Source organism: Lingula anatina, chromosome 7, assembly GCF_051362555.1.
Source record: "Lingula anatina isolate TDL-2025a chromosome 7, LinAna3.0, whole genome shotgun sequence".
Taxonomy (NCBI): domain Eukaryota; kingdom Metazoa; phylum Brachiopoda; class Lingulata; order Lingulida; family Lingulidae; genus Lingula; species Lingula anatina.
This window is the reverse complement of record NC_141773.1, coordinates 16558325-16571538: the sequence shown is the minus strand read 5'-3', so window position 1 is coordinate 16571538 and position 13214 is coordinate 16558325. Positions and strand designations below refer to the sequence as shown.

Sequence of the window (13214 nt, the reverse complement as noted above, 5' to 3'; positions counted from 1 at the left end):
TATTTTTTACTAAAGCATGCCTACCGTGCATGTTCATGTGCTACATTTCACTAATTATCTCCGGTAGTTTTTATCTCTAAGTTGAACGGATTTTCCATGAAATCCCCACTTCACAGTTGGCACGTTAGATCGATACCAGTGCTCCTTGTCTCTTTTCTCAGTGGTCGTCTTGATTGAACCCTTTACGATATAAAGATGATCTCACTCTGCGAGATGACGCTTTCAAGACTGTCTCTTACCAGGGTTCGAGAGGAAAACAACACGTGGCGCCATGCACACGTATTCGTAGTGCCAGTATCTGGTTACATATATATATATATAAATATATATAAGGGATACAGAAATAGTGAAAAGTAGCCTCCGGCTTATTGAATTTTTTGTGCCGAGCAGATGACCAAGTGTACCAATAGACACGAAAGCGACATAAATGCTGTACATGTAAGTATTGGCGGAACAGATTAATAAGAAATTATAAGACATTTAATCCGGGAAATCCTCGAGCATATCAGTTTTTCAAACAAGGCTTGCGAAGCGATTATAACTTTGCGGTAAACCGAGATGAATTGTTGTACTAGTATGTGATGAAAACATTTGGAACTGTATTTTGTTTTCTGCTAAAATGCATTCAGCGAATAAAAATATAATTTCAAAATTGAGCGAACCACTGCAATCAACATTAAAATATTGAGTCTTTCACTGAGCACGCCAGCGCGTTAGACTATCCAGTCTTCATGCTTGTACTTTGAACATCATCTGGAAGGCTAATGAAAGCAGATGAATTAATGACTTTGCAATGTGCAATGACATATTTACTCAAAATCAGGCAAATCAACTGCCCTTTTTACGTTGGATGGTTTACTTATCTGTATCACAACGGTTTAGTTGGAGCTTAAAGCAGGGATTAAGCAGTTATTAAGTGAAAAACTCTGAAGGTATGGCGTGGAATCCAGGGAGCCGTCCGCATTAAAAATATTGGCTCAAAAAAAAAAAAAAAAAAAAAAAAAAAACGAAATTGATGAAAGTCAGAAAAAAATCTTATTACTATTATACAGCATACGTTATAATGCTACGGGGGTTGGGGTTGCTCCCTTTCACAAGTTCACAACTTCTAACAGTTTGAATTAATCAAAATCAATCCAGTTAACCGGTCATATTGAGCGCATGGCTCCGTTTAGACTTGGTCCCATCATACACATCATATTACATGGGTTCAAGATTTACAGGTACCCGACAGGTGACTCTTTTAAGTAATGACCAGGTTATTAAGTTGTCAATCTCTCTATAGTAAGATACTGTCGTGTCCGACATAAAGATTAAAAAGATATTTTATGAAGTCGTATTATGTAACCTGTTGTGGGCCAATAGTTCTTGGGTAATGTGGCGGCCTCTTTGTATAACGCCGAGGTAAAGAAATTAACTATACAATTATAACTAGCTAATACCCGTCATATCAATCACTGAATCATGATAAGATATAAGTACTCATGATTGATAGAACCTCTCTATGTACTATATTATGTGTGAAATTCTTATCCCCACACTTATATGAATATGAATATAAAATGAAATAATGAAGGGAAGAATAGTACTCAGCAACTCAATCGGCAATCCTCGGCTAACTCCGCAAGCTCCATATTGTCGAGTAGTTCCGAGTGCTCAGCAACTCGCGATCGCACTTAACGACCAGTGACGTTATCCTGTCAGTTGTCAACAGTTCGTTGTAGTTTGGGAGAAAAACGTGAAACGGAGACGTCGGGTGATCTGCTACTATGATGTAGATTAGGATCGCGCAATAGGCAGCATTGGATCCATGTAAAATAAGAAATTAGTATATCAGCCATGGGAATTGATACCTTGAAAAAGAGTGAGAAAAAGAGAAGATAAGAAGATTGAGAGAGACGGAGCACGGAGCAGACGTGGTTTCGAGAATTTGGGAGTTGGAGATTTCACTAAGCTTGTAGTTACCGAGAGTCGACGAATAAATCGTTTAGCTAGTCATTATGTAGACTTGGGTTTTCTTTGCGCGTCCTTCCGTAAATCTGACACGAACCGTGGAATCTTTAGATTGCGTTATCCGCTAAGTAAGTCGAAAACGTAATGTCCTATTTCGAGCCCACGCTTGAATTGAGCGTTCAAAATTATATAAGTTTAGGACATTCATTCCATATGTATGAAAAAGGTTCATTAATACATATCTGGCAGCACTTGCCAGTTTACGTTAAAATGCGCCCAAAGAAGATCCGACTCTAGACACAAAATGGCCAATAGGAAATGTACCGGTAAGTATAGGAGAAACGGAAAAGAGGAGGGAGAAAGAGAAGAAGGAGATTGGGAGAGCCGGAGCACGGAGCAGACGTAATTTCGAGAAGTTAGGAGTTGGAGACTTCACTTAGAATATGTAGATTACGAGCGTCGGGGATACCTGTAAATCATTTAACTGGTCATTATGTGGACTAATTTTTTTTTTCTTTGCGCGACCTTACGTAAATCTGACACGAACCGTGGAATCTTTAGATTGCGTTATCTGCTAAGTAAGACCGCATTCTCAACGAATTGAGCCAGGCTTTACAAATCCTGAGAACTAAAAATGGCGGACGTACATGAAAGAAAAACCGCCTTATCTTTTAATAGTCTCTCCGTCTCTCACACGCCTCCCCACACGTCGTCCCTGCGGGGTACAGTAATTAAATCTCGGCTCCGTTCGCCATGCGGAAGCTACCTGAGAAATATTAAATGCGCATGCTCATCAGTTAAACTCGTGGTGAAGAAAGCATGGCGAGCGAAGGCGATCGAAGGAAAAAAGCTCTTCTGTTCTATTATCTTTCAAAACAGAGACGAAAAAGGAATGAATTGGCCCGTAGAGCAGCAATGAATCGACTATCTACGAAGATAATATCACCAGAGATATTCACGGAGATATTCACAGAGATACCCAGCCCCAGTAGACGGAGTTGGAGGTGGGCAGAACTTTTGCGTATGCAGTCTTGTCAAAGGGCACAGTTCGTTCTTATGCTGATGTTTGCCTTGTTCCCCACTTTCAACTGAAGAAGGGGAACTAGCTGATGACCAATAACTGACCAATGAGCATGCGCACTTAATATTTCTCAGGTAGCTTCCGCATGGCGAACGGAACCGAGATTTAATTACTGTACCCCGCAGGGACGACGTGTGGGGAGGCGTGTGAGAGGCGGAGAGACTATTAAAAGATTAGGCGGTTTTTCTTTCATGTACGTCCGCCATTTTTAGTTCTCAGGACTTGTAAAGCCTGGCTCAATTCGTTGAGAATGCGGTCTAAGTAAGCTAAGTAAGTCGAAAACGTAATGTCCTATTTCGGGCCCACACTTGCATTTAGCGTACTAAAATTATTTAAGTTTAGGACATTCATTCCATATGTATAAAATGGTTCACTACAACACGTTCCTTTCTCTTAAACGCTTACGTGTTACAAAGAAAAGTATAATAAAAGATAATCATATCTACACAATTAGTAGATTTAATATAGGGTGAAAGCAGTAAGCTCTTTGGTAATTGATTAATAAATTTATACATACATTGCATTGTTATAAGGATATGGAGATTTATAATTTTACATAATCTGATTCGGATCCCTCCAACGGGTGTGTAAAAATCATAGGAAAAGTCGATAAAGATTGGGAAATAAACATTATGAAATAAAGATGTCCTCACTTTCTACACGTGCTGGGTCTCCCCTTCGTTAAATGACCATATTTCTCCAGGTACAGCTGGACGTCTAAGTCTGATAGCCCTTTGCTTTTCGTCTGATCTACGAGACTTCCAAACAGTTTCTGAATACCTGCCAGTTCCAATATCACTACTTTTTTGTCATTAACATGGGCTCCAATATGAAGCACATTTGGACTTTTTAGTGCAAGTGACGTGGGAAATATGAAGGGATGGAATGGTGACATTTTCGACGTTAAACAGTAGATATTACTGTGAAACGTGACAGGCTCACTTATGTAAACTAAACGCCATATCCTGGTGCTGAGAACGACCAAGTGGATTTGATAAACATCACGATAAATTCTGTGTGCCAGTGAAATATAAAGATCGTCTCTGTAGTGGAGAAAGGGAGTTCCATTCCGTAAATATTGCAATTTTAAATCAGTGGCGCCATCTATGAATCGTTCTGTACCAGTGATGGGGTAGCATACCGCCGAGGTGTAATTACACTTTAATATGACTACTGGTGACAAGGAGTATACTAAAACCGTCTCTCCACATGATAAATGGTTCAACTTTTGGTTGCACGTAGGGTCTTTGTCACCCAAAGTTAAAGGTGTCCAGTTTTTCTCCTCGATTTGAAGTTTCATACCACTGACCCGTATTTTTCTCGGAGTGTTGTCCGTGTCGAGGTTGTAGAGATACACTGATACTGATCTCACTTTACCTTTGGCTGCTGTTCGAACTATGCCTGTACACTGGTTATATACCAACATTGTTTCGCCGTTTGCAACAAACATCCGGGCATCTTCTGCCCCTCCTCTTATACACGATCCTATATTAGGTATCGGTAAAAAATACCCGCTGTTATCGACTAAATCGTAAGAATCATTGACGCGTGCTCGAAATAAGTGACTCCGCTCTAAAACTGCGTGGGTAGTTTTGATAACCGCCCGCACGCGTATTACAAAGTCATAGTACTGAAAGCCTTGTGAGGATGTTAGATATTCCCAAGTAAAGGCTGGGGTCATTAACGACACCTCTTTGTATATTGGATTATTCAGACGATCGCTTTTCACCGTCTGGCGGGAAAAAGTTTTGATGTGTGACGTATAGACACAAAAACTGACGGGGTAGGTCCGAGAGGAAGGATAGGCGGCTATGCCTGACATCGTCCAGGAACGTGCGTATATCCGCTCGTGAACACCGTGGCAAAAAGGAATCGTTTCCGGTTCCAGCTCAACAGAAGCCTGTTTGCGATAAGTAAGTATCATCGCCAGTACAAAACAGGCAGTTAATTTCAGGACGTGTTTTGGTCGGATTCTACGGCACCTCATTTTCGCAGTCTGTTCAAGCGAATGGTTTCAATACTTGAAAATGGTCTTGGCAATGTTTTCCTTGCTTGAAGACGTAATCGGTGCGTTGTACTGGCAACAGCAATTCTGGACATGAAATAAAAACGAAATACAGTTCACAGTTATCGTAACCCAGAACAAATTTTGTAGGACGACCAGCAGGCTCAGCCTGTTTGTGTTCTGACTGATACTCCGAAATGCGATCTGACACACACCTTGAAAGCGGGTAGTGTGGTCCGATATACCGGTTAATTCAGGATCCTTATGTGAGTCTGGTACATGTAGTTGGGTAGGCCTGTGTTTGGTTCCAACCGTATCAAATTCTGAGTTATCAGAACTAAGTGATGTTTTCCTTAATCGAATGTACACATTGGGATATCACGTTTTATCCATTTTTAGTCCTCATACCGATCAACTTTTTAATTACAACATTTTTCTTGTAATAATTGCATAGATATAGCTACACATTGTACCTGTACTTACCACGATGTGTGCTGCGGTTCACACGAACAGGCGTCTAAAATACGTGTACAGTACTAGTGCAATGCATCAACATGATATTCCTCCAATCATGGTACCGGTACAAGTAGATCGAATTAAAGCCTTGCTGTGTATGATGGAAACCAACTTCAAGAGTGCGGTCTACCCATGTTTGGTATGTGGACAGAGATGCTCACACAGACTACTAAAGATACATGTAATGGATTATTTAATATACCAGTAGGTGAGATTTTCGACTTGGCATATATAGCACGTGTTCTTGACGACCCAGTGAATTGTGTTTTTGATCGTATCGGAGATGCGATGTGTAGTATTCATGACTGCCCTAAAGGGGGGGGGGGGGGAGGGCGGGGGGCGTTCCAGTGAAATGGTTAGGTAAGACCTGGACTGGTAGGCGTTAACCCAGGGCTATTAATCTTTATGACAAAGTGGACCTAAGATGACCACTTTTTCGTGTAACTTGACCACATCCATCAATGTCATGAAAGCGTTGGTCGTAAACGAATTTTACTTGAGGTGTAAGTCCAAATAAAAAGTTTTCTGTATCTGAAAGAAACTTTGTTGAAGAGATTTAAAAAAATCTATTTCCATAGCCTTATGGTTTTAAGGAGGAATACAGGGTGAAACTTAAGCTCAATTTGCAGTAGATTTTCAGAGAAGTCTAAACATAAAATGCTTATTCTGACACTAAATATGGATGCAATCCTTTAAAATGAAAAATGTGCACCTGGGGTTAGATGGACGACGTGGCTTGGGTTAAGGCATGGAGGGGTCCAACTTGCCCACTAAGCCTTCCCATGCGATAGGTGTGTCGCGTGCTAACCGTTGGCTAGAGTTGAATTATGATGAAAAGCTGCCATTTTAATTTAAGGAAATGTGTATTTAAGGTTTCACGATGGTTAGATTTTACGAAAGGAAATCTAATACAGAGTGGAAAGGAGCAGAAATTTACCACATCTTCGTGTTAGGAACAAGAGCTTATATCAAGCCATAACAGCACACAAACGCCTATACCACTGTAAAAAAACCCAAGAAACATATATTACTACACTACTGAAATTGACAAGAAACGAAAATCGGTGATTTTCACGGATGCTCCTAAAATGCTATTTATCACTCAGAACTTAAAAGCGGGAAGGATGAAGCAGCAGACAAATAATTGAAACAGAAAATTACCTAGAAAAATCAAGATGCTGAATGTTTAATATGCAGAGAATTATTTTGGAATGGTAAAGCTACCGAAGCATATGATCTAGGTGTTTTTTTTTTAATTAGCCTCACTTATTCTAAACCTAGTGTGACAAAAACGTGTATAATCATGCAGCTACCAAAAGGAAACGTAGTCCGTTGACCATTACCTTTACTGACATCTGTCCCATATACGGCTGCTACAACTAACCGTTACCTGTGAGGCCCGGGACTTCCATTCCTAAGTCTACCATTCCTGTCATACCAGTTTTGTTGCTCCAACGCATTCTATGTGAGCTTTACAAAGCCAAAAGCGCCTAAACCAAAAGCCAACTAACTCCGGTTTCCCCTGTACTTAAATGATGCTAGAATTTTTAAATTAAAATTAAAAGCATCTTGAGCTAGGTGGTTGCTTGACGCTCTAATGATACCAAGTGATATGGATTTAAAACGTTTGTGGACGGTTTTTGTTGTGAAACCATACAGCATTTACTTTCATTTTCGCTATTAGGAAAACCGGTACGCCAGTCACAAAGGGCTTTGAAAATCACTTTTCTGCTGGCAATTTACTACTCATTCTTCAGGAAGGGGGTTGTTTTTTGGTTGTAGCAGCATAACCGAAAAAAACAGGTGGTCCTGTTTCCTACTGGAAAGAGTGCTTTGAGAGAGGTCTCCGTGCAGGTACGCCAGCCGAACATACCTCTGTTCCTTGTGATGCAATAGTCTATCTGGCAATGCCAATCTGTTTTGTGCCAACAATGTTTTGGCACACTGTTTCTCTTAGTTCACTCGCTGTACAACCGTGGTTACTTAGTTTGTATGCAAAATTTCAAAATCTTTCGTGCAGCTGTTGCTGAAATATGAATTTCTTTTTTGACAGAACCAGATGTCAGCCCTAGGATCAGCCCAAATGGTACTGGTACTTCCTTATGAAATCAACACACATTACGTAATACAGCATTGAAGAATATAGACATGGAAGTCGATTACTTGGTACTAACACACATGACTACGCATTTATCTATTCACGTATAATTTATGATACATATGTTAAAAAACAATATTTTTTACCTAGAAATGCCCTTCAAACTGAAATATCCTACATTAAATGTCAAGCACCTTGTACGTCTGTATATACTTTCAATGCAGAAAATGTCACTATAATACGCCTAAGCCACAGGGAAAGGGTAAACAAAATGTGTATCACTACAAGTGGTTATCAATTACACATATTTGCAAATATGTAGATCAGTAACAGGCCTTAAATCAAAGCAACGTGTTTACAAGTTAATTTATACAATACAGTAGCTTGTCTACAGTGCATTGATATTAAGCATGAAAGAATTATATTGCAAAGATGATTATAGAGAAGGTCACTTAAAAGTCATAGGGATTAGATAGCAGAACAGTGACAGTCAGACTGGTCTGCAGTAGCTTACAGTTTCTGTCCCCTGGAATAAGAGGTGGCTGTTGTGTAAGCTAGGTCACAGTAATGTATATGAAAGCGAAATCACAGACCCTGCAGGCTTCATAAACGATAATTGCCGGTTGCAAGCACGAAAGCCCAAATAACCGACTCGAACCACGATTTCTTGACAAGGACTTGAAATTAGCAGCAGCGAGCACAGCGTCAAAAAACACCAATTATTAGACCAGCTGTCATCCGTGTCCTTAAATATACACATGCGAGTTCTTTTTCTCAACCCCGAACTATTGAACATTTTCAATATGGCAGGAGATACATTCAGTACAACTCTACAGACACGTACATGTAACGTACGATAAACTGAGCGATAGAGCTTTAGGAAATTCCTAGTCGAAAAGAGTGACACTTTCTCTTTTCCTACTTCTTTGACGAAAGAAAAACAACACAAATGTCCAATTAAGTGGCTAGAGCTTTATTGGCAGACTTTGAGGAGGAGAGCGATGTTAGTTGCCGAGGTCTTTCAAAACTTGGACTAGATGAAATATGTGAGCGATGTGGAAAATGCATACAGAAGCCCAGAGCGACGCGTTACACCACCAACTCACTTATTTGATTTACTTCATTATTAGTAACAAAATCGAAAGCAGATAAAAAGACTCGAAATAAAACTAATGTATTTCTGTAAGCAATCACCCTTGTAGACCGTATATTTATGCGGCAGTGCTGCTCTCTCGACAATCTCCGTAACATACGGAAAGGGAAGGTAAGCGGATTAAGAGTTCATGGTTTGTAGCGCGGCGCTTGTTGCCGCTAATTTTACGGTAGTGCTAGGTACCCTCTACCACGGACACAGATTGATTTTTCACTAGATATTCAGAGATGGTTACTGATGGTGATTTTCTGCACTGTGAGAAAAGTCCACTTAATTAATCTGCGGCCCTGGTATAGGGTACTGCCGTGCCATGAAATCGTAGTTCGTGTTGTTAATATGGGCATTTGTGCTCACAAATCTGAGGCTCGAGTGTGCAAATGGCTAAACCGTTTTTAGCCTGAAATAGAGAATAATAAAACCGAGCTTTTTCTCTAGTTTCTGAAATAGGGCTTATTCTTTTGCAGACACCGGATCCCTTGCTAGTGTTGGAAGAAGCACAGGTATAGCTCGTTCGTAGTGCCGTCGAGACCGTACAGGAATGAGCTCACTCTTAAGCTGAAAAAAGAAAAAAATAAAACGGCCAGCGTCTTGAAGCCGACAGGTATATTGTTCAAAGTCTGAGATCAGATAATGGGATAAAATACTGTCTTTAGCTTCGACTCTGTAGAGACGTTGTAATTGCATGCATGAGTCCCTTTTAAAGAAAATAGCACGAATGAAAAGCGTTATTGAAGGTGTCTGAGAGCGCTGTTCTGGGGAGAGAATTTTATTTTTCTTTAAATTAAAAAAGGGGGGGGGGTTTACTTAAGGATCCAGAATATGAAGAAAAAGAGGTGGGTGGGGTGGGGTGGGGTGGGGTGGGTGGGGTGGGGTGGGACGGGGTGAGGGACAGAGGTTGGAAGTTCAACTGTATGCTAAAAAGGGGAATGTACATGCCAGTTTTTAACAACTTAATAGCATGTTACTTAATCAAGTATATAATTTATTTTTCCGTTTCAGAAACCGTAACCCCGTGCAACAATCCTGCTCGATGGAACAGTATGCCGCAGATCTCATCCGAGCGGTGTCGCTGGCGATATCCTTTTGCGCCTTCTTCTTTGGCGTTCCTGGAAATGCTCTGGTTATACATATCATTCGTACCCACGCTAGGTTCCGGACTGTCCATAATATTTTCCACGCTAATCTGGCTATAGCAGACCTCACCACGTGCGGGTTGGGTGCTCCAGTGTTCGTTGCGGCCTGGTACACCAGTAACGTGGATTTCAGAGACTACCTGTGCAGGTTTAATGGTGCCATGGCAACCGCTAATAACATCATCAACATACTTACTTTGATGTGCATCAGTATCATAAGGGTGCACGCTGTCCAGAAACAAAAGCACAGAATGTCAAAGAAAAGTGGAATCATGATCTTGGTCGGCATTTGGATACTTGGCATTTTGATATTTTTTGTTGTTCTTTTCAAAGGACACGGGCATTTCAGAAACGCCTGCATGGGCAGCGTTGATTTGTCTGAATACCGAGGAAAGTTACCTATAATTATTTTGGTTGTCTTTCTTCCGGCGGTGTTCGCACTTCTGATAATGTGCACTTGCTCTTATGGATATCTAAATGTTAGGGCTAGGCGCATGCGCAATTTAGTCCATCCCATCGCCACCCTGAGCAGCTCAGTGCAATCGAACCGTACAGCTAACGGCCAATGGAGCTGCTATTATGAGAACACACACAATGATTTCTCCAGACAACACGTGGTGACCAATGACGTGCGCAACGAGCCCCTTGCGGCCCATTTTATATCAGATATGGCTATGACTAGTTTTATTTTGACCGCCATCTACCTCCTGTCAACTATCCCGTTTCTTGCCCTGTCAGTGTGTCAGATATGGTTCACTGTCCCACCGCCCATTGTGGAGCTGTGCTTTGTTCCGTTGTTCTGCTCCATGTTCCTGAACCCGTACATCTTCGCCAGTCGGAACAAATCCTTTAAAGAAAGCTTCAGTCGCACAATTATACAGATTCTACAGTGAGTTCTATCATTTTTATCTGCAGCGCAGCCCCAAGTATGTCATAGATTTAATCCTCTTACACTCCTTTCTTCTTTTTCACTTTTTTCTTCTGAATCTTTGCCAATGAGAAATTTTCTACAACAGGTTGTACAAGGTCTTCCCTAATGCTTTAATACAGTGCTGTTTCTGAGTGTGAAAGGCAGGGCATTTTGACCATCGTGTCACTGATAGGTGGCGCCACTGAGAGCTTTTTATTAACTTACTGCGCCTATCTTCTCAAATGTTTTTGTGCTCAAAATTTTTTGTTGCTTTTTTTGGGTGCTAGTTTCTGCAGAACTCTTCTTGAACTGTTTATATGGTCTTGAGCGTATAATATCCTTAGTTTGCCCGCCGAATCGAATTTTCTTGTTTAAAAAGCAAGTTTCCTTACTTAAGAATCACTGCTTGCAGTTGGAGTCGATGTTTCAACAATCAAATAATTTAGTTCTAGTGACTGGGCAGTGATTTAGACCGCCATTTCTTTGTCCTGTCTTTTATTTTCTTTGAGGGTTTTTTATATTTTCATAGTCTAAATTGGAACAAACAAATAACTTTTGCAGAAAATATAGACAAAGAAAATATGATTTGGGACATTTATTAACGTAGATAATATGTCTTTAAGCGAGGTTTTTGGGTAAATGGTCTTACTCTGTTGTACACACTCTTAAGTACAAAGTGTATGATTTCTTAGGCAGCACTTTTCAAGCATGCTTCCACCTTGACGGCAATAATAAACCAAAGAGAACTGAATATGTCAGTAAGTAAAATTACAGAAGATTAATGTTAACAGATAGCAGATATTTGAGAAGGTCAGAATAGTTATGAACGACTTTGTGTGCGTAGTTACAAAGTACCACCTGTATCCACATACATGCACAAAATGTAATTATCCCCGTCAATACGTTTGCATTCGCATAAAATTGGCACAATTAACTTAGGACTGTATGTAATATCAAGTGAGAGAATCATCAGAATAACTTGTGTACGTTTAATCATTTTCGTGTCTTGTACCTGTATTGTAGATGCAAGTAATCTGTACCTTAATATGTTATTTTATACTCCCATAGGAAAAAGTGTAATCCCAAATTCAGTGCGTGATATATAAAGTGATACAGGAAATCATGTCAAAACCAACGTTTTTTTATTCAACTTCTGATTTTCACAAAATTTTACTGTACAAACAATGGATAAGCTAAGGACAGTATTAAAAAAAATCAAATCCACGTACATTTTATTATTTTACATAGTATCCTCTGGAGTGGAAGATGCACCAGGCGCGTCTGTGCGTGAAGTCAAAAAGTTTTCTAACATTTAGAAGTGATGGCGTTCCACATATGGTGCATAGATAGTATGAAATCGCTTTTGTTTGCAGCGTTATCCCTCAGTCAGCCATTTCTGAGGCATCCCTCTCAATAATATTCCGGTTCTGATCTAGGGATTAAGCTTGCAATTGGGGTGGCTGGATTTGGTTCACTATACTTTACTGTTGCGTTGGCTGTTCGTGAAGTAGCATAGTATCATTAAGTGTAGTTTATTAGTGTTTTAGCGCAAGTGACTTAACTTTGTGTGTAATTCGGGTCGAAATAAAGAACTTTTACAAAAGTTAACCTCTCGTTATACTTGGCTATACATGTTTCGCGAATTGGAGCAATACTACCCTGTAATGTAGTTTAAAGGACTAAAAAGATTTCTTCCAAAGACTAACCCACTCCTTAAGTAATTCTAACATCTGTTTATTCCTGTCGGTACAAATTATGTTTAATAATTCAGATTATATCAAAATAATGTTTATCTGCATTCATTGAACTTATTAATCACATATAATCACTCGATGGTGTGTGAAATAATTAAGAAATAACCCAATTTACTGCTCCGCTTATTTTGTGGATCCATAACAATTTTAGCCTAATATAAAGTAATTTCAACTTTAACAAATATGCACAATGGAAGCTTTCCAAGCTCTCCGTTAATTGTATGATTTGCGGTCAATAAACGTGCTGTAAAAAGTAATTTCAGACTAAGCTGTTATGTCCTTATCTACATTTAAGATGCGTTTAAGATTTCTGACAGTCATAATTTATTGCTTTTGAATGAAATGAATAAACAGGTACAGACATTCGATACCATTTACCAGTTTTAACAGTTTGTTTATTTCTCATTTACCGTGATATAGTTTAGAGAACATAATTTGGTATGTACATACATATGTCAACCTGAAGGCTTGACCCCCCTCCTTTACTAGGTTAATAAATTGCGTAAATTATTGAGGTTTTTCTTATTTTTTGTCGAAAATTATTCATATAATTTAATTACATTTGGTCTTATACATGCTTATCTTAGAAATAATAAATCCCTACTTTCTGC

At 39.6% G+C, this 13214-nt stretch overlaps 1 protein-coding gene across 1 annotated transcript; it reads left to right on the top strand.

The window, feature by feature from the left end:
* Positions 1–6813: 6813 nt before the first annotated feature.
* LOC147760816 (octopamine receptor beta-2R-like) lies at positions 6814–12593 on the top strand. The gene is made up of 3 exons (XM_087018470.1): positions 6814–7721; positions 9271–9407; positions 9806–12593. The coding sequence occupies exon 3, from the start codon at positions 9837–9839 to the stop codon at positions 10830–10832; it is 996 nt and encodes a 331-aa protein (XP_086874596.1). The 5' UTR covers positions 6814–7721; positions 9271–9407; positions 9806–9836; the 3' UTR covers positions 10833–12593.
* Positions 12594–13214: the final 621 nt, after the last annotated feature.

Bases quoted from the DNA above. Each gene is read 5' to 3' on its own strand.
- LOC147760816 (XM_087018470.1), top strand. From the start codon at position 9,837: ATGGAACAGTATGCCGCAGATCTCATCCGAGCGGTGTCGCTGGCGATA.